Source organism: Gasterosteus aculeatus, chromosome 7 (genome assembly GCF_964276395.1).
Source record: "Gasterosteus aculeatus chromosome 7, fGasAcu3.hap1.1, whole genome shotgun sequence".
In the NCBI taxonomy this organism is placed as follows: domain Eukaryota; kingdom Metazoa; phylum Chordata; class Actinopteri; order Perciformes; family Gasterosteidae; genus Gasterosteus; species Gasterosteus aculeatus.
The window spans coordinates 27542105-27564715 of NC_135694.1; the positions used below are offsets into that span (position 1 = coordinate 27542105).

Below are 22611 nucleotides of genomic sequence, written 5' to 3' on the forward strand. Positions count from 1 at the left end.
GCCGGAGACGCGCCAGCAGAGCGTGAGGGTCAGATTATGCCTGAATAGAACAGAAACCATGCGAATCATCCCTGTATCGGGGCAATGTGCTTAAATCGAATAACCTACACACTATCAAATCAACCGTTGGATAAAATATTCAAATGAGGAATCCATAACCACTTGGGATATGGTTCCGCACAATTCCCACGCACTACAGGCAGTATGACAAGTCAGTGCACATATTCATTAGGATGAAGTGGGATTAGATTGAAAAAGGGAAAAGAAGTCCATCATTCTTGACAGTCAATATCATTTAAGAAGGGTAACCAGATTTCTTTTTAAATCCTAAATTGAGTCACAGGATCTTAAACATGTCAGAGAAGGCACAAAAAATCCACCCGGCACATGCAGAGTAAAAACATGTAAACCTAATACAAATGATGTCAATGTTAATGTTAAGGCATCCGAGTGATTTGGTTCTGTGGGCATCGTCCTTCCATCGTCAGCAGCAGTTTGCAGTGCGGGGTGAGGCCTCTCTGAATGCTTTTATATTGTTATTGTCCCCGATTTAACCTCCTACGTTTGATCCATCCGTGATCGCAGTCTTTGTGCAAAATCTGATGAATATGGCGGGTCGCTGCAGGTGATGCAACAAAACGGGACTCAGTCGGTGCGGTTGTCAGTCTCCTCATGCTGCAGCCAAACAGCCGAGCACTAAGGCGGAGTGAGACACGCGTCTGTGCATCATTTAGAGGACGGGACAAGCGGAAAAGTACGCGAGAGTGAACGGAGAGAGCGAGACAGCTGCAAACACAATCAGGCACTCACGCACACATGAACACATCCAGAAGGGTTAGAGCAAAATAACAAACACGCTGAGGGGCACATATGCACACGGCAATCCCCGGCAAACGTGCAAAAAAAACTCAACCTTTCCCTGCCAGAGGCTCTTGCTCTGAGTTCTACACCGCTGACTCCATCTTTACACAGAGATCAGGGAGTTGACGGAAAGTAACCGTCAATTTACTCCTTGGTTGAACACGCAAGGCCAGAGTGCACCTTCACCAGGAGACAATCCATCGGAGAGAAGTAAACGCCGACACAGACAGGGTACAAGAAAAGGCTTCGAACCGCCTCCGTGTCTCATTCTGAGGGGGTGGAAACCCCCGAGGTGTTTAATATTAAACAGCATGTTGATGCTAGAAATCTCCGTCGTTAAAGTTCTTTGGTATCTTCTGCATAGCTGAACTCCTTTCATGGTGATGTTCAAGGAAACAGTATTCATCTCACAAAATTCAAAAGTGGCTGCCGGTCATTAATTATATCCAAACAGCAGAAAAATAACTGAACGTTTGGTGGGAGAAGGAAATTAAGTTGTTAAAGTTATACCAGTATAGTCACAAACAAGATGTATTATTTGACTAAACTAGTTTATTCTCAGTATTTGAATCACCAGTAGAAAGTGGTTTCCCTCTTTAGAGGCGTCAATGGTCACCGACTATAAACGGTATTTACTCAAGACCTATTAAAGAAACACCAGCGAAAGCAGTGATGTGGAACACGTTGTCCAACCACCTGGCAAATGCAAAAGGGGAAATACTATGAAATATGAATAAGTTATAGAGAGAATGATTAAGTGATGTCAGGGTTTTTACTGTCATTACTTGCTGCTTGGATGCATCTGACTGTAACGATTTTCTTGCCATCCCAAACCGTATTCACAGCATCTACCTTCCCACACACATTGTGTTACCTTTAGACTGGTTCTTCTTTCCCATCCGAATGAACAGATTAAAAGTACTAATGTTTAACATTCAATTTAACTGTAATTATCCAACGTTGGGTCTCCCAAAGCAGAGAAAGATCTTATAAAATGGGTGAATTTTTAAAAAAATCTCTTATCTTCATGGGAACACTGACTTTCTGGCCATTTGTTAAGGAGAGACACAGAGCACAAACAAATGGGTCGATGACGTACAATTTGTTGGCCATATGTTGCCTACAGACACACACAATTTACACCATTAAAGTATTGCTGCATCATCACTTTAAAAGTTTGCTTACAGAATTTGTCCAGTATGCAATGGTGTGTTCCTTGGATGAACTTATGTTATGCAAAAAGATGCCATTGCAGTGGCTGATGGTCTTTGCATTACTGGAATGGTGACAAAAATAGAATACGGAGGGCAGAAGGCAAAACAGAGCCAGAAACGGAGGCACACAGACACACAAGGGGTGATTATCTCTGCTTAGTAACACGGAGGATCGGACTCAAGATGAGCCTCTCCTCTGGCACAAATGTATCTATGTTGTCAGGTGTGCCGAGACGATTACCCACCATGCTGTGCTGCTCCGTGGCGGCTCCCCCAGTGGGAGTCAAGTTCTATCGCAAGAAAAGGCAGCCTATTATTCACAGCATAGTCCTGGTGTCCCTGTCACGCAGTCTGATGGAGAACACGTCCTCATCTATTGACTCGTGGTTGGCTGCTCTTATTATCCCTTAGTATCAATCCCTGTCTATTTTGATAGAGATTGAGAGGCTACGCGATATTATGGTGACATATATGCAGCGTACACAACACAGTACGTGGCAGGGGCAGTAAAGCAGAAGGCTATTCATTGGCTTCTGCTGTTGGCAGCTGTTATAGAATCCCATACAATGCGGAAAATAATTCTTGGAGGATTAGATTTAAAAGCAGATTGGCTTCATTTGTAGTTCATGTATCGCGTATGTGGTTTATATGGATCGTTAGACCAGGATTTCAAGTAGACAACCGTTGTGGTATTGACCTTTGTTCCCTTGTCAAAAACGTTTACAGTTGTGTTTGAAGCAGCTTAGTGTCAAACAATTCAACCAACATCAATGTGTTTTACTTTTGGATGAGTTTGCTCATTTAGCTGCTGCTCAAATAGGCAGAAACTCAGAGATGGAGGTCAATTTCGGAGTTGTTTTCCTTTAAACGATGAGAAATGAACACCCTATGGAGAGAACAAAAGAATAATTCATCACTGAACGTCTTCAAAGCTAAAGAAGATATGTATCACTGACAGTTTTGAAATAGAGTTCACACAGCCGAGTTTAAGATTTATTTTATATCGAAATGAACATTTACTCTTCCTCTGGGCAGACAACCACAAAATAACCTTCCACAATTCATTTGATCTTTGTTTATTTATGGAGATTTCCACACTGAATAAAATCAACCACTGTCAGTCAAATGAACAGAGGACGGACAACTTTCTTTACACTCACACAAGGCCTACACAAATAATGCAATTCCCACATAGTTGGACTGGTAACTTGGAACAATCTTGGTTTGTATTATTCTTGTTGTTATATAGTGGTATCAGTATTTAGTTCATAAAACCCAATTTATCCCACGCGCACTAGTCATTGAACACACTCTGTGACTCACACTGTCGCTGGCGCCTGACAGAGGCTCCACAGGATAATCCAAACAATGCTTAAACCGGGACGGAAGGATTACTTTTTGGCCCCATAATCCCCAATTGAGTTGTGACCACTGCTGCATCACAACCCCTCAAAGGTTCCTGTGTTTATGTTTAGAGGTTTTGAAAGATTTATGTCCTTTTTTGCACATGGTTTATTTAATGTAAAAGGTATTTTTTTATACGATGAACTGCACTGTTTTCCATGCAGATTTTCAAGCCTTGATTCATGATACCGGACTGGAATCTGACCTCTAAATCTCCTACTGACCAACAGCCAGTCTGCTGTCCAACGAAACCTACCCAAAGTAATATGTTGTGTTATGTGTTTTCAGAATCACTACCACCGCTGCTTGTATGATGGACCTGAGAAGGTATCCACTGGACGAACAGAACTGCACACTCGAGATAGAGAGTTGTGAGTAATTCCTCCCTTGATTAATTCATTATTTTCTTCACGTCATTTATCTTTTTGTTTCTTTTCCAAGCCATGCACCTCTGGACTTTCTTAAGTTTTGTACCCATATACTGGCATAAAAGCTACATGTGACTGGGTCCAAACTATTTATCCTCTTCTGTAATGCACAGACACAATGCTTTGCATAATTGTTCAATCGACTGTCTCCCTTGATGGAGGCAGATGCATTATTTCCTCCCTAAAACCACCCTCAGCTAAGTTTTCTCTTTCACTAAATAAATACTGCATCATTTCAGCTAATAAAGTAAAGCTGTTTTCATCGCACACAATTATGTCCCAAGGAGAAAGTCACATCGCTAGAGCGATGTGACTTAAAGAGGAAGGCAACTTAAAGTTGAGCAGCCATCTTGTGCACCAGATAGCTTTCATCAAATGCACTAATGGACAGAGATCAATAAGTGCGTCTTTCCTCACCGGAGCAGCAGCATCTTCTGTGTAACGTGTGCTGTCCGTGGTGCTGAAGGGATGAAGTGCAGCTATTGCTAAAGCTTCTCAAAGCTGCAGCCAAGTTCAAATGACAAAAACTGATGAGCAGCGCTTCATGAGGGGCGCGGTGGTTCCTCTGGTGCACTTCAATAACAATAATGATAACAATGGTGCTCTGCTATTTCACCACAGCCTGCTCGGTTACAAGGTTCGAGTTTGCTTTTCCCTCGCCTAGTTTTTCATCTATTTGAGAACATTATGCAGTACAGGATCTCCACAGTTACATTTAATAATGTTTTATTTAAAATAGCGGGTCGTCTTTAATCATAACTTAATAAGCAAACGGCTGCATCAATGCAAAAAAGAGGGAAGAAAAACTGCCTCCTTAGTTTCTGTCTCACTCAGGATGGATAGAACTATACTTCCAATGGTGAATGGTGAGGCCAAAAAGGTTTCCTTTCCGAAATCTTCTCCCATCTTGTGCAAAATGATATTTACTTGCACATGTAAACATGATGAAGCTTTGTCAACTAAACTGGATGATTGCAAATGCCTCTGAATCTAGTTTCCATCTAGAAAGAGTTAAGAGTGCTGTACTCAACTGTGCAATGTGAGCTAGAAGGCTCACAGCTGGTGCTGTTGTACAAAAGGAAATAGAGCATAAGGAGCAAAAGAAGTTATTTAAGCATTACTTTTTTTTTTACCCGGGATCAGACAACACGGTTAAACTCTAATAGTCACGGTTGTTTTAAATATTTTCCTTTCCCTAACAGACTGACAACGTTCTGTGCGAATGTTGGCACAGGATTGCATTTGGCTAATGGAGCGGTGTGCGAGGGTACATAAATCAACTGCACCCACAGCCCTACATGTCGCGGCAAACTCTCAGGTGCACACAGTTAGAATGTAAAAAAGTAGTCCAAACAAACCGAAGACAGGGTTTCATGAAAAGAGATAATTGAAATCCGGCTCTGGAAGATCAGTGTGAAAGAGAAGTGGAATATAGGTGAGAAAGATTCTTGTTAAGGCCAAATGGTTGAAGGGAAACCAGGAGGGGACAAACCAATTAGATCTTTTTGTCTACAGATTTGACAAGGTGAGCCTGGGGTCAGCTGCGCGGCCTCCCTCTGTCCTTCAGTGGTAAACGTGTGGTTGGTATCGTAGCTCCCTCACTGAACCTCCCCTAGAGACCTTTTAGGCTTCAACACTGTAGCCCACAATTAGGGATTCCTCCTCATACCACTAATGAAGTTCCTGATTCCTCAACATTAAGCCCGTCAACATGGAAAAACAAAAAATTCACAGCAAAAAAAGCCAGGTAGATAATCGTTTAAAATATATAAACCTTTAGGCAAGAAGAAACCTTTTCATCAACTAATAATGGTTAAAAAAGAAGTAGTGTGCTTATGCTGCTGGTAAAAAGGTGACCTTCAGGCCAACACAACCATAGTTTCTTTCTTGTCGGGAGCCACAACAATCATAAATGCATAATACAACTTAAGTTGGAACCTGTAATTCCTTTGGTAGGACAGCAAAGTGCCTGCAACTGCAAATCATGTCTCTTTATGTGCAGTGTCCACTTAAACTACTTGTTCAGGGACTTATGGAAGGCGAGTGAGAGGGAGACGGAGAGGGACATGGGCTGTTTACTGATGAGTGTGCCCCACAACACAGCTTGTCATCCATCCCCAAGCACACATCCTTCTCTTTTAATTTGGTGACAGGCTTCAAGTATAAAAAACACTGTTTGGGGACTTTCAATCAATTTCATGCCGAACCTGGTTTGATTGCCTTTTTAATTACGCAATAAAAAGCTGTTTCAGGAGGTGATTGCTACATCAGCGCAGGTACTTTGTGTGAGGATGGAGCCTTAGCGGTTTGAATTCGACAAGAAATTATATTCAACTAATATCATTAACCTCATCATTACCTCCCGCAGAAAAGATCTAATAACAGAATTTTTGTTCCAAACCTGCATAGTCAAATAGAGTGGGTGTTCAGAAATAGTCCACGTCTGAGACCACACTTCATATCACATCAGCAACATTAAATATATTGGTTCACAGGCTCTTTAAGAGTTCCCCTGATAAAGATCACCATCAATATATATATAGAAGGCTTTGCAAATTCCTCTTGTAAGTACCAATTTTGTTCACATCAGGATTCACATCAGGACTTCATGCATGAAGACGCATCATTAGTTTGTCATCAAAAGCATGTTTGACACTAATTGGAGCTTCACACACAATGGAAAATAAACAAAACAAATACATTCTTAAAGTGGTTAAATGTTAAAGATGGCGAGAGGTAAATCATTTGTTCTGGACAGTCGAAGGGTTTTCCCATCCTGCGTGTGACTGCTGGTTTGGTGGTTTCATAAATTGCTCAACCGTATTTTGGTTTGCGAGTTTTGCAAGAATAAATAAGATAATAAAAATGACCAACATTCATGTAATATATTCATAAACATAGATGCAGTAATTGAAAAACAGGAAGAAGAGAGAGAGAGAAAGAGTGAGTCAAATGGTGAATACTCAAAATGGAAAATTTTGTGATTTTGTTTAACACTCCATTGCCTCTACCGCACATTCAACAATATTATAAAAGAATTGGCTTTAAACCCTGGCAAGGCAAAGCCTGTCAACCTGCATTTGTTTTGTTGCTATTTCCCCAGCATCTCCATAATGCACGTGTAATCCAGGCCTTCAACCAGCATACCAGGCCACGCAGGCTTGGAGATACCATTTCAGGCATTATTTAAAAGGGTTAAACTGGATGTTCTGGGTCACTGTTAAATGAATGCACAATGTACAGTATGAACGCTTCTGAACGCCAGCACTTCACAGGAAACTCATTGTAGTTAAATATATAACATTGACTTTACAAGTACACCAGCTGTGCACCTGTTTAATTAATCATGCTAAAAGCAGGGTCACTAAGTTGTTTAACACTGAATCGTACAAAGAAGCATTTCGTGGCCAATGCAATAGCGACGTCGCACATGCGAGCACAAACAGACAAAGATATTCCCCGGTTCTGTTTTCATACAGAGGAGGGTGATCGGGCCATTACAGCCGTTATTTCACACGGTTGCTCTGCACTGACAATGAAACTATCATTTCATTACAGCATTTCTACCAAGTAACAGTTATATTTTCTGCACCAGCGAACCACATCATACGAACACAGCCACCTCCACTGTTTATCTCTCTCGGCTATCCTTGCCAATCAAACAGCACTTTTAGAAACTGAAAGGATCCTGTGGGGTGTGAATAGTGTTGTACTCTTGGTCTTGCAAGGCTTATTTATTCATCTCATCCTTCAGATGTTCTGTCCCTTTCCAGAAGCGCAGCCTGCTGCAGCTCGCTGTGTACTGCAAAAGTTTCCGAGACCTTTTTTAATTAGACCCAAGGAATAACATTAAAGTGGCTTTGAACTGAAATCAAAGATTCATCTGAGACATATTAAAGCGTAGAGTGGCCTTTTTCGCTCATAGGAACAGCAGGCAGTTGTTCTGTAATTTTTGTTTTTTTTACTTGACCCGTGTGCATGAGAGGCGATGTCTCTTTGGTTTTAAGCCAGCATGTGTGTCTTCATGTGTTCTGCTCTATTTCTGTGGGATGTGCAACAAAATAAAAACTTTGTCTAATAATGCATTAAATTGAGAAACATTCCCCAAAAAGCAACGTATACCAAACCATACGTGGTTTCAAAAAATGGAGCTGTTCTCCAGCATGTAAACACTGAGATGTTAAAAAGTCATTCTCAAAGAAGTGAAGAAAATTAGTCTTATTACAGAGATGTGATGTTGGAAGCAAAGCAAAAACCTTTCTCATCCTTAATCATGTTTTAGGCCAGAGCAATATCAAAGTCAGTGTTTTATCACCTTCCAAAATGCATCTTTGCCCATTAAAATAAATCAATGGAGACATTATTTCAAAGGCCTTATAAAAAAAGGCCTGCAGTCAGATTTAATCAGGGAGATAAGCCAGAGTCCCAGTTAAATAGCCTTAGTATTGTATTGCTATCTCTTCTGATGCTATCGGGAACAATTTCATTCATTTCTAGCCTGCCAACACTCACTAGACTTTTAAATCCATGAAAGAAGCCGTTGTGCTACTGTAAAACATATGGTCACAGTGTTTTTCTTTGGTTTTGTACTAGAGGATTAGCTTCACTCCCCCCTTTTCCTATTGCATTGTTTAATATGTATTTGATGTACTGTCGACCCTCACACACTTCAGTCAGTTCTATTCACCAGGAATCACGCTAATCTATCCGTGGCGAATACTGTGACGTAACAATTTGGTATGAAAGCGAGGTGATGCAGAACTGCATAGTCAGCCTCAATTCCGTGGACACAATGGAGTTAAGTGGATTGGGTGGCCGGACATCCAAAAGAATGTGGGCCAGTTCACATCATTGCCTCAACCTCTTTCTTCCTGGAGGTCTATATTCACGGGGGTGTGTTGCCGTGGCTGCCCCATAGACCCCATGATACCTCACACGTTGGACCAAACAGTACATTGACAAATTCCTTCGCCAGTGCTTTGATTAAATTGCTTCCCGATGTGTCTGAGGAAAGGTCACGGGGTCATGAAGGTTTCGCCCTGTCCTGGGACTGTGCATTATAATCCGCCTGCTAAATCTGGAGATCATTGGGAGAGGTGACGTTTCTGCACGAGCGCATTTCTGAGCCAAGCAGAAACGATTCATCTTCCAGGTAGAAGGATTGTGGTAAAGCTCCATCTCGGTACTTATTGACATGTGTGCTTGGCCCAGGTGCTGACGCAAGAGGAGAACTCAAGGGGTCATCAATAAAATGAGCTCTCATCATTTAGGACTAATCCTCTGGGACTGAACCAATTGCCTCAAATTTAAATTTTAAATCTCGAGTAGAGGAGGGAGCTCAGTCTCCATTTCATCACTTAAGAAATGCATCCAAAATTAAGTTATTTCTGTCTGCCCCCGACCCGACCGGCCTTCATCCCACGGCGGCTAATACAATTTGCTTACTCTGCACTTAGTAGAGAAGCGCTCGATGTTCCGTTCGTTGTTTCAAAACGCAGCTACCTCGCTTTTAACTGAGAAGATGGAACACATTCACCCCCCACACGCCCCCCCGGGCTGCTTCAATTCATTAATTACCTCTTATGTGTGCTAATGACGATACTGTACATCAATGTTTTAGACGTACAGTGCATCTGAACAGGGTGAGCATCCACTTCCCCCTCTCGTCAAGGAGGACCAAGAGTGTAAAATGCAGCCACGGACGACTCTGCATTAATGATTCAGAGCAACTAAATAGGTCACACGAGTATTAATTAAACAGAACAGGGTGAAGAAGAGGAAGAGGGAAGGTAGAGTGAGAGACGGACAGACACGTAGTTATGACAGAAAGGAGAGAGAGAGAGAGAGAGAGAGAGGGAGAGAGAGAGAGAGGAGTGTAATCAACTGGAAAAAAAGGGATGGGAGAATGCTGATTAAAAACAAGAACAAGCAGGAGAGGAAGAGTGCTGGCGAAGAGGAGAGACCAGAGGAGGAAGATAAGAGGAGGTGTGGTCGGTGTTATGTGCACCACTCAACGAAACAGCCGGGCTGTTTCGTTTCGCAGTTGCCTCTTAAGTGTTCTTTCAAATGTGTTTTCCTTCATCATCCGGGGTCTTTAATCACAGCCAAACATGCACACTTTGTACATTCTCACATAAATCCAACATCAAATTCACCTTATAGCTGCTCGATCTCCCTATCGTTAGCGTTTGACAGAGTAATGGCCGCACAACAGCGTAAAAAGAACTTCCCTGCATTTAATGAAGTGATATGATATAACACTATAACACTAATGGCTCAGGCCGAATTTACAAGCGTGCATGCAAATCCCTGTTGAAGCAAACAAATGCGGATGTAACAACTGTGATTGAAATGGTTGTTGTGTTGCATGTTGATTTAGTGAAATAAGCATCCAGATGTGTTTTATAGTCCACCTCCTGCTGTTATCTATAATGCAAAGCTAAACAGGGGAGTGACTGAATGGCGAAAGCACTTCTAAGTAACAAGACCATAATATTCAGTTGTTTGTTTCAATGCAGGAACGTGTATTGCAAGTCACGGCCCTTCTGCCTCTCGGTTGAGCAAGTGCACGCTTCAACACACGCGCCGTGATGTGCTGTCAGACGTCTGAGGCAATCTGCCGCTGCTGTATATACAAATATAGTCGTCTAACTGCGTAGCTCGATCACTGGGAGCTTGGTGTTGTGAAGCAACACCTTCGTGGCCCTGAAAACCGGAGAAAAGCAATTATGCCACTTTTTTGATTTTTACAATAAGTCTGCTACACAAGTGGGTTTCTTCAGGATTCTGCTATTTTACATTTTTAGTTTTTCCACAATGTCTCCCGTTTTGATTGTAGTAAGGCCTCAAAACAAATTCATTGAGTCATTCATGCACATGTAAGCATGTTCACATATATATATATATATATATATATATATATATATATATATATACACACCGGTATGTTGCACTCTTTGTAGCGCTCAACATTAATTGAGCCCAACATTTTGCTGGTCATTAATTGGAGGCCGGCCTCCTAAAGTGCACTAATCCCGGCTGTCTCCTGTTTAACCTTGTCTCCTCATCTCCTTCCCAGCCTCTTATGCCCCCGAGTCAGCAGACATGTCAGCTGCACTAAAGCAGACAGTAGGCAGTGGATTATGCAAGAGTCAAGTTTCATGGTCTAATAAACATTTTCTACTTTTTACATCGGCACTTGTCTTCAACTCTAACTACATGTTACTCAATCATTCTTTGCTGCGGCCCACGAGTCGCCCTGCTGTCCACGTCCCCACTGATTGGGCCAAAATGAGAGCAAAAGAGCGAGAAGCCGTGGTATCGGATTAATATTAATGGACTTGCTACTTGCCTCTCTATCGATTTCTCCGGGTTTCAGAAATGAAAATGGTTTCTAGGCCTGTTTATTCATCATTCTTGCTATGGGTATTTAATAATTTAGTTGCCCATTGGACAAAACATTGTAAAGTTGAGTCATATACATGTAAGGATTTTCCTCAGCTATGTTGTATGCCGTAACAATTGTTAAGGTTTCGGAAGCTCTCGAGGGAGGACTCAATCCTTTGTTCTCGTCCCGGCCGGAAACGAGGACACGAATGAGTCAATTCGTTTAAATTCAAAAATCAAAAGTTATTTAATAACTGAACAACGTAATAGGGATTACAATTACAAAGTGAAATACTAAGCGAACAGTGGAATATTTCGCGAAATAGAGAATCCTCTGAGCAAGTCTGAAGGGACTTATCAACGCGGCTGCAGGAGAAATTCTAACAGTCTTTCCCCCGCCATGGTCCTTTGAAACCTCTTGAGGTGTGTCTTCTTTGGTGCAATTGAATGTCATTGGCTTCTTCTCCAAAGGGTCACCTCCTCCATTATCCCCTTCACGTCGAGGTGTGAAGCTGCAGCTGTAACCTGAAACCTCTCTGTCCTAGCTGTCCCTCACATTCCAATGCACTCAATGTAGATACAGTTGGCTTTATGCCTCAATGAGTGAACCCAACAAAGCATACATCGTTTAAGTCTTCATCTTATAACTAGTACACTTTCATTACAACAACCCATCATTAATGATCACCGTTCATCACATTTCATCATAAGATCTAAAACAGTTCATGTGGTTCAATTCTCAAGACATTTGCCTCAGTCGGCTGCCTTACATTAAGTTGTTCATTTATTACCTGACAGGAGAAAAAACTCCCAAAAAACCCTCTTTGGGGATAAAATTGGGAGAAATCCATAAAGAACGGCAATTGGCATCCGTCCCCAGGTTTTAACATCACATTGTGACAGAATGTTAATGTGTACAGTGTTTATATGATTTAAATGACTATGAATTGTGTTTGATTGAAATTGCATTCACTTAATCTAACATGTTAATGTAATAACTAATATCTAATAACACACAAAATATAATTCTAACACTAAACATTATTACACGTACTACAAATTCTATGACTAGGGGTGCACTTCTGGCTTAAATCCCTAACACAATCCAGGATTGCGGTATTGTGAAGAATAGGGATAAGCATGTGACTTCAGACGTTGCTGTTAAGAGGCACTTAAAAGCGGTGGTTCTTTGAATCTAACTGGGACGGCCCGGGGATGGCGAAGTCTAGAAGTGGCCACTAGGGATGTTAATTAGTGCGTGGAGTTTATTTTATGTATTATTTTACTGTTACGAATAGGACAAATACATGCACCCTGGAATCTGTCTCCCTCTAAATTAGCTCACATTATCATAGATAATGATGCTGATAACAATAATTGCATTACTTACATAATGAAACCATGTAATGTGACTAGTCGACGATTGTACCGGATGCAGATGGGACATGACTATGAACGGATGTACGCTGCACAGATCTCCAACAGTCCTCAATAATTGCTGTGCCCTGTTCCTGTGTCTCAGATGGCTACACTACAGACGACATCGAGTTCTACTGGCGGGGGGGAAACAATGCTGTGACAGGGGTAGACAAGATCGAACTGCCTCAGTTTTCCATCGTGGATCACAATCTCATCTCCAAGAATGTCGTCTTCTCCACAGGTAACAAGCAGGTTGAAAGGCGTGAATGATTTGTTGATGGTATGGAGTGCAACATAATGCTTTCCAGCAGTATTATCCCTGAAGCAAAAATCACCCTGAAGCATATATCATGTTATTGTTTTGCACACATGCACACACTCTTACTTCTTTGCTTTGATTTCCATTAAATAAGTCATTTTGTTGTTTTCTTTCTGTGAGGTTAATCAAACTTCCTTATCGTGATAATACTGCAAGAAGGGTCATTATGAGAGTCGACTCATTTCACAATTTGCATTGAGTGAGAACTAGCACGCACTCACTTCCAGAAACTCTGCATTATATGTACACATATGAACAGACATGCACACTTTCAAATGAAGTAACCTCCTGGAACTTGACTTAAAAAATACTTATGACTATTTGACTATAAAAAAAAAGAATACGGTCTGATTCAATGAAATATTCATTCACTTTCATGTTTACACATTTGTCGCGCAAGCAAGCAATCAGAAAGCAGCACTTCGTTTCAGCTGAATTCACCTCATGGATACTGAAGAGAAAAAGAGCTGAACACTAATGCAACAAGAGCCGAGCGACGCCGGTAACGAGAAGGCTAGTTTTGACAGCAGGGGTCAGACAATTCACACCACCCTATTAGTAACGTAATGCCTTCTGATATGTGCACAACGTTTGCGTATGCATGAGTGTATGTGTTTGCTATCTACCTAATGTGTCCCTGCATGTGTCTGCTTGCGTTGTCCTATTCAGAGACATGGTTAGCGGGGGGATTCCCTTTTCATTTGCTGTCTATTGCGATGTGGACTGAGTGACCTGGGGGGGGAGAGAGGGGGCTCTCAGAGATGCGCACATCAGCACAAGTGCCGGGGCGTTTACCAAATACAAGTGACATGTTTCAGTCTACGGACAGGCAATGTCATCTTAGCATTATGAATTATGAATACTTACTGTCATTTTTACCCGACCGGTTTCCTCGCTTCATGAATAAATAATTCAAGGATTCTCTCAGTGGCTCATGCTAACATTAGCTAAATGAAAAAGCAGCTCTAAGGGGCTGGTGGGTTGTTGGGGCTTTCATTCGTGTTTCTCCTTCACCCGTCCTCTGGATCTGCATGACGCTTGAATAAACTGAGCATTGAAACGTGTTCTTCTTTTGTTGCCTCCTCCATTCAGCTGCAACTCAAACCAAAATACAGCCAAGGAGAAAAATATGTGTGGTGATACAATTTCTCCCAAGCCCAAAATACAACAGTGAGCTTTTATCAAATAGAGCAAGATAAGCAAAACTGAAAAACACATTTGTTGAAACGCTTGAACAAAGTACATTTTAGGAAACCCTCCTATCGTAGTTAATAAGGAATCAGTTATCTTTGGTTATCATGAAACAAGAGATAGTGCTCCCTCGTCTGGATTTGAGTGTCTTACCATTTGGTTATTTGGACAAGTGTCACTTTTGAATGTCGGTTACCTTTTTTGTTCACCATTTGTAACCATTTGAAGAAATAGAAAACTGGCATCCTTACTTCATGTCCCACCAACTAAACGATTTAGTAGCTACGTTTAACCACACTGTACCTTTACCATAGGGCACATTTGAATAAATTCCTGTGTCTTTTGTCTCCCGTCTCTTCTCTGCAGGTTCTTACCCTCGTCTGTCCCTTAGTTTTAAACTGAAGCGAAACATCGGGTACTTCATCCTGCAGACATACATGCCTTCCATACTCATCACGATCCTCTCCTGGGTCTCCTTCTGGATCAACTACGACGCCTCTGCTGCCAGGGTGGCTCTGGGTGAGGCGTGGAAGATAAATGCAGACAGAATGACAGGACATTGACTCTTTAAAAACATTGGCCAGAGGATGCTCAATATAGATATTATTTTTTCCCCTCTCAATTTTGCCAATTTTGCCAATTTTAACTCGTCAAATGTACATACTTCACCGACAGGGCAAATGGAGACAAGTAACCTGACAGGGACGATTTGAGCAAAACATATCTGGAACATTTTTCATCAAGTCATGCAAGAACATCGGTAGCAGACCTAAACTTTAAATATACTGACAAAGGATTTGGCCTATTTCCTTCAATTCAATCATTTATTAGTTACTGTGCTTTTTTGCCTTCATTCATTTTTGACATAGTCATTATACGTTAAATATAGCACGGCACTAATCCACAAGCACGCTGTGGTTTCTTTAGTTTGTTTGTGGTCGAGGGAAAAAGCATATTTTTAGCTTTTTGCAAAATACAACAAGATTAGCAGGGAAGTCATTTTCATGTGCATCTCTTGAATAATCACTATGGATGTTAATTGGGTCAATCATCCACCCAAGTACAAGTACAACGCATGTTGCTGGTTATGGGGGGGGGGGGCAATCGTTTTTTCATTTGTTTCAAGGGCCTCTGAGCTTTTTCTGGTTGTCACAATATCCCTTTGACCTTCTAAAACATGCACACTCTGTGTGGCCTATGGGGTTCGCATTGAACTTCCAGCGTCCTCAGTAACTATTGGAAGCTCCCTGTCTTCTTTTCACCTAACTCCCTCCATCCTTCAAGCCCGTCCCTCGCTGCAGTCGACAAGGCAATTTGGCTGATTGACGACTGAGCTGCATTTAGTGATCCGGGGGTAAGGCATGCATGGGATTTCATGAAAAAAAAAGAAAAAAAGCTAATACTCCATAATGGAGGCAGGTCAGCAGAGTTGGGGAATGTTGGATCACTCCGTAGTCCACACCAGATTCAGAAACCACTTAATTCTGACCTGGTTTCTGGGAATAAAATGGACCAGTGATGGCTGAATCACATGGCCACTGTGCTGCCGCAGTCCTCTGCTGTTATTGTTAAGCCCTTGGAGCAACAGCTTGGCGAAATTGCCCCGAATCCTATCGAACGCTGGATGCCTCACAACTTTGAGACAGCTGTAAAATATTTTAGTAATTGTTTACTGAGAGTCCCAATAGAAATAGCCTTTTAAAAACCACTCTTGTGTGTGCTTTCACGGTAGAATAGACAGGCGCGCCTGGGACAATTTGTGAGGGCTTCAGGAGCTATGAACACAATTATTTAGCTTTCACAACTCCCACATATCTAAAACACTACCGACACCAATTGTAAATACACCACGTCCAACGGCCGCTCCTTTCCTAAAACAACAATATGTAATGCAATCACTTCCAGCAAGAGTGAGTGCGTGAGTCGTAATAAACAGAAGCTCAACTCAACGATGTGCATAGTAAATCCGACAGTAACCATCATCCACAGCTTGCTGGCCAACGATGGGAAAACTGTCTACACATTTATTTCCTCAGTAGGAGTTCTCTGCTAATGAATGGGACCAAAGTTGACGTTTGAATTTCAAATAGCTACGCGCCGCTTCAGGTGCGCGTCTCTTTTCTCGTCTCGTGGTTTGATGTCATGGGGGTAAATCCCTCGCGTTCATTGATCCTGGCAGGCTTAATCAAGCACAGACATGTGATCAAGTAGATCAGATAGACGTCTGGCAGTCGCGAGCATTAAAACACATGAAACTGTCACGCATTCATTCGGAACAGAACGCGTTTATAAATGATGGTGGTGCATAAATTATAACGTTAAAATGGAAATTAATTAAATAAAAATGCAACGTTATTGCCTCCTAGTCGTTCTATTATAATGTAAAGGAATTTCCCCCCAGGTATTACCACGGTGCTGACCATGACGACCATTAACACCCACCTGAGAGAAACCCTCCCCAAAATCCCCTACGTCAAGGCCATCGATATGTACCTCATGGGCTGCTTCGTCTTCGTCTTCCTGGCGCTGCTGGAGTACGCGTTGGTCAACTACATATTCTTTGGACGCGGCCCACAGCGTCAGAAAAGGGCGGCCGAGAAACTAACCACAGCTAACAATGAAAAGATGAGGATGGATCCCAACAAGGTAACAACGCTTTTTAGTTTAAAAAATGTATGTTCTATTTTCAGTAGAGCCAAAGAGGATGAGCTCCTGTTTTCTTTGCTTTAGATTCCCCAAAAATCACAATTTTTCTTTTACTTTGCAGTGAAATTTGAAACAAATTATTTATCCAGCTGTCTAAGGAACTTAGAAAAATTACAAGAAAAAAGAAAATGTCAACACTTCAAATCAAAAGGGTTGACCTACTGTTTCCTGCCTTTAGTGCGCCAAGGAAGGCGGCTTAATAAGCGTGCTAGCCCGGTTTGAATTCTAAATAAGAGATGTTGCCAGCTGCAACGGACGAAAAGAAGGTCTCAAAGCCACTTGGCTCCTTGTCTTGGTAGAGCGAGATGTGTTCACTCCGCTCGGTTGGTGCTCCCAGGTGAAGTGAACCAATTACTTACTGGAAGTACTTAAATTAGTTTGATAACAAACACTGTCTTTACTGAGCAGAAGGAGAAAATTGGAATTGACATTTGAAAGTGTCACGTGAAGAAGAAGAGAAGCACTCAAACTGGACTTGTGATAACATTTTTATGTTCTTTACCTCCTTCTATTCCTCATCTTCACACATATTTTAGTAACCATGGTGACTATGTTTGCTTGCAGTGGCTGGTAGGGAACGTAGTTGGCCGAGATGATACTCTGTATGCAAGAATGAAACAAAGGGATCTTGATGGTCATGACTCCATTTGGGAACCGATCTTTGTGGATGATGGAGCGATTGGACTTGGCGAACAAAAGAACAAGGTAATACCAAACTTTAAACTTTAAGTCAAACAATGTAACACTGCGACCACCCATTTGATTTCAGACTGTATTACAGTTATTTGGAATAAAACTAGAAAAAATACTTCAATGGCTTATTATTATATTATTAATATTATCTATGTTGTTGGATAATTATTGACCTTTAGCACATTTCTTTTTCTCCGCTTTTTGGTGGTGACAATGATCAAAGATGCTGAAATGCTCAATTGATGATCATAATTGTCTGAGTGCTCCCCAGCATTTTCCACCTAGTTAAATGAAATATGTCGTGTCTGTGTTAAACCCTCTCGTTGCATGATGATGATGCACGACACACGTTTGCATGTGTTTCTCGGGTAGATGGACCCACATGAAAACATCCTTTTGGGCACCCTGGACATCAAGAACGACATGGGCATCTCCGAGCTGGCGCTGGGCCTCAACGACCCGCGCAACACCATGCTGACCTACGACAGCTCGACCCTGCAGTACCGCAAAGCCGGGCTCGCCAGGCACAACTTTGGGCGAAACACGCTGGAGTGTCACATGACTCAAAAGAAGAGCCGGCTACGGAGGCGCGCGTCCCAGCTAAAGATCAACATCCCAGACTTGACTGATGTAAACTCTATTGACAAATGGTCGAGGATCATCTTCCCGACGGTCTTCTCCTTATTCAACATCATTTATTGGCTTTACTACGTCAATTAAAAGACACAAAGGACAGTGAGTGCGAGAACAAATAGCAAAACATGTTGCTCATTTGTTGTTTGTATTCGGGTTGTTTCATTTTTATGTGATCTTGTAAAACTGGACTGAATTACTTTATTCAGAACTGGAACTATCATATAACACGTAAAAACCTTATAAAAGAGAGATTACAAACATATAAGGTGCCTGTTCCTGAGTAATTGTCTCAATTTGTACATACTGTGTGCATTGTGAATCCTGCCATTTTATTTGTATCTTTCTGGATACTTTTGTATTTTTTTATTATGTTAGATCCACAGCACACATAAATTAAATTATTTGCCAAAAATATCATATCAGTTAGAAACCAATTGACAGTTGACACAAAATTATTGTGGAATATTATGACACAACTTAATAGTGTTTAATAGTGTTTTGGGGATGAATTATGTCAAACACACAAAATGTGTAGTTACTCACATTGATTTCATACTAACATGAGGTTAGTATGTGTACAACATGATGTACTATCAGAGTAACTTATCAATCTTTTTCTACTTATATATTATAATGGGAGCGCTAAAGGATTTATTTCTAAGCATCTTCTCAGTTAATAAACCATTTTAATACAGAAACATTATGTAATATTAGCAAAGAGCATTCCAAAAATTCCAGGTTTTAACTCTGATTGCACTAAGGGAAAAAAAGGTATATAGGGATTCTTATTATTATAAGGATACTTTGACAGACAAAATTCCCCTTTTAGCCTTCTATACTCACTTCCTGTATTTACAAAATTGATAGAAAAAAAGTGTGAACTGCCAAAAGGCACTTTACATAAAGTCTACAATGGATAGAAAAGCACAAACAGACTTCAAATATCAGCCTTTGACACCATTATTCAATAACATTTCTTATCTGTTGGTTGCCTAAAAGTTATCTATGGCTTTTGTATGAAAAGTCCTCTCAATTGTGCGTCATTTTCAGATTAAAAATACAGCGATTCTCATGATAGGAAATAGCCGTAAATCCCAAACCAACATTTAATTGACGATTGCAGATTATTTACTAATGATGCTGTTCTTTGGACAAAACGTAGATTTTTATAAAATATTTTGCACATACATTTTAAAAGCCATAGAGGCTGTATTGTTCTTCTAACACCTGGTGCTTAAGGCAACTGCATCACAAAGAGGAACTTTATCAATACGATTCCAGTCACACAGTATGTTTCAGTTACAGCAAGGTTAAAATGTGGAAATATAAGTAGCAACACATAAGAATAAGTTTCTTATCCATTTCCCTGTAGATTTTCCACACAATCTATGTGAATAAACTCTGGCTTCATGGTGTTATTCCAGTATTCATATACCACCAAATCAGAAGCCAGAGCCTCTGCAAAAGAAGGTGACTCCAAACATCCTTCAAACTAAGGACTGGATTCTTTATTCTCGGGATTGTTTTGAGTTCACCTGACAAAGACACAATCTAAAAGGTCCATTTTGTCCTGGAATGCCATCATTATGGTTGTGGAAGTGCGTGTGTGTAAACACTTAATGTTATCATGTTTCATTTAATGCATGCTCTGTACAGTAGTAACGCCTTCATTCTCCGTTCTTTGCTCACTTTTCTCCTTTTTCACTGAATTATTTCATTTAATGAATTCACTAATTCCATTTACAATTGAGCAAACATGAGTCTGTGATTGCAATTTATTAACTGTGTCTGATTGGTATTTCAAATATTAACAATGCTATCAAGAATATTTACATTTTTCTAAAAAAGCATTTACATAAGAGTTCCAACTGTTTTAAAAATAACCTTTTTTTCACAAGCACTGCCAGATAACTGAAATGTAAGCTTTGATTGAACATTGTGTCCCGTTCTCAATTACAATAACCTCAGCGGTGTTTACATGTTACTCATTAAAATGAACCATTTTCACATTGTGGTGATCCAGGTATTGAAAAAGTAAATAGTTTTTTTTGATAGTTCTGGTAATTTTGGTTGATCAAATTCTTCTCATCTTTCTTTCTTTTACTTGTTTATTTTTCAGGATTCATTCAAACAAGAACACACAAAAGGGATCCAGATCTACTTATACAGATTATTGACGTTGTGCATTTTTCTATAGATGAGGATGAGTTGGAATGAATTCAGATTCAGAATCAAACACATGTAGTATGTATATATATCTCATAACATAGTATTAATTTTTGGAACATACAAAGAGGACATTTTGAATATGATTTATACAGTAATGTTGAGAGAATGCAAAGGCTGATGTTCAACCATGTAAATAGTCTATTTTGCAGTGTCACTTGATCACCTCTGGTTTTCTTTTTGCTCTATTTGTTTTGCCAAAATGTAACATATATTCTGTATTCATGAATGTAGTTGATATTCGTTTGCAGCATGTTTTTGCTGCAATCTGTCAGCAAAAGTATTACAATTATTTGTACCAATGATCAGCTACAAACACTCACACACACACACATAAAATGGTCCGGTGATAAAGAGGCTGGCAATGCCTTTGTATCAACCTGAAAGTCAACCATCTCAGGTCAGCACAATTCACTGGTTGTAACAACAATACAACCACAATCTGAATTTCAGACCCAAGAATTAAAGTACTTTAAATAGTTTGCTTTGTCCTCTGTTTAACACGAGGTCACGCACGGCACACAGTTAGACTACAAACAGAGCAGCATAATTTTAGCATTGGCAGAAAATAAACACCAAATTGATTTAAAAATACATTCAGGCGCTGAATCCAAATCCGCCTCAATGTATCCAACACAAATTTCTTAAAATTTCCGAAATATACTAATGGATGCTTTATGTGAGTGTGAGAGTGAGAGGTGGATGTGTGTTCACCAGAGGGAAGTGTGTTTCCAAAGCACAGTAGCACCTTGCAAGAAAGGTCTGCTTCATGAGTTCTACACTTTAAATATGTGTTTGTACTTCACGGCGCTTTTTTTGTTTCATATATTTTTATACTTCTATACTCCTGTGTAAAAAACAACAACTGCAAACACTGTTTTTGGGGCGAAAACTTGTAAATCCAATTTTGGCAATTTTCACATTTATACTATACAGAATGATTACATTCTACTCCAGTGATTCTGGAAACTTAAAACGTAAAAAAAACCTCCTGTCAACATCCCTTGTATAGAGTTGAGAAAAAAAAGACACGGGTTTACCTGGTTTGAAAATGGCTTTTGTGTCTATATTCCTGGAAAGTTAAGGTTTTTTTGAAAACGCAAGGTTCATCACACAACAGAGTCTTTTGTGGAGATCTCGGACAGAGTGACGTTCTGAAACGACACACATCTCGGTGACGGTGTATGTTTGCACACACTCACAGAAGAAGCCTTAGCCTCCTGCTACCCTGGACTTCACTCCAAGGAGCAATTTAATCCTTCTACCCTCTCGCGACACCCTCCACCTTGAACCCCCCCCCCACCCCTCCTCGTATGTGCCACTCACAAGAACATCCCCTGCAGCCCGGAGGCGCACCCTTCTCAAAGCTAAGCCCCCGTACGAGTCCGTGTCTGTCTTAACTATGAAAAACCTATGGAGATGAGTACCTTGTCAATAAATATTGTATACAGTTCTAAATCCGCCAGTGGCTTTTTTTTTTTTGCACTTGCTTGAAGAGACAATTGAGCATTTCATCAAAATATTCAAGGTTATATAATAATCCAGGTGATCGAACTGATTGCTCATGGTTGAGCGACTTCAAACAACGCGATTCTAATTGGGATGTATTTGGAATCTTAGCCGGCGCTTGTTATGAATTTGAGCAACTAGTTCTGAATCACATTACAGCTAAAGTTGCAAATAACTTTGTTTCTGTCAGGGGATGCGTGGAGGAGGCAGGACTCAAACGCAGACTTCTCCGGAAACAAAAGACTTTAATTGTAAAAAAAAGGCAAAATCAAAGGGCCAAGGGGCAAAAACACACAGGAACCAGGGGGAAACCAGCAGGCAGGAAACTAAGAACATCCACGACGATAGACAATGACGCGACAAGTGACACAAGAGACACACTGCTTAAATACACAAGGGAGGTGCAGGTGAACTATTAGACGATCACAGGGGATTACGGGACAAGGCAGGAAGTAAAGTTACCCGGGGACACGAGTGTAAGAAAACTACAAAATACAACAGGAAGTGAACCACACCGTGACAGTTTCAAAGCTCAGTAGCTTTGAGGTCACCTCGACACTCGCTGGCAGTGAGTTGGCAAATAATCCAAACCACTGTTCATTCATTTGAATTGTAAGGC

At 40.8% G+C, this 22611-nt stretch overlaps 1 protein-coding gene across 1 annotated transcript in view; it reads left to right on the forward strand.

Moving 5' to 3' along the window:
- The window catches only part of gabrb2b (gamma-aminobutyric acid type A receptor subunit beta2b), a 45761-nt gene extending 23820 nt beyond the window's left edge, over positions 1 to 21941 (forward strand). The window contains exons 5-10 of the mRNA XM_040181017.2: positions 3768 to 3850; positions 12816 to 12953; positions 14589 to 14741; positions 16624 to 16868; positions 17493 to 17633; positions 17994 to 21941. Coding sequence (XP_040036951.1) covers positions 3768 to 3850; positions 12816 to 12953; positions 14589 to 14741; positions 16624 to 16868; positions 17493 to 17633; positions 17994 to 18341 — 1108 coding nt within the window. The 3' untranslated portion in view covers positions 18342 to 21941. The remainder of the gene's footprint in view (positions 1 to 3767; positions 3851 to 12815; positions 12954 to 14588; positions 14742 to 16623; positions 16869 to 17492; positions 17634 to 17993) is intronic.
- The last annotated feature ends 670 nt before the right edge of the window (positions 21942 to 22611 follow it).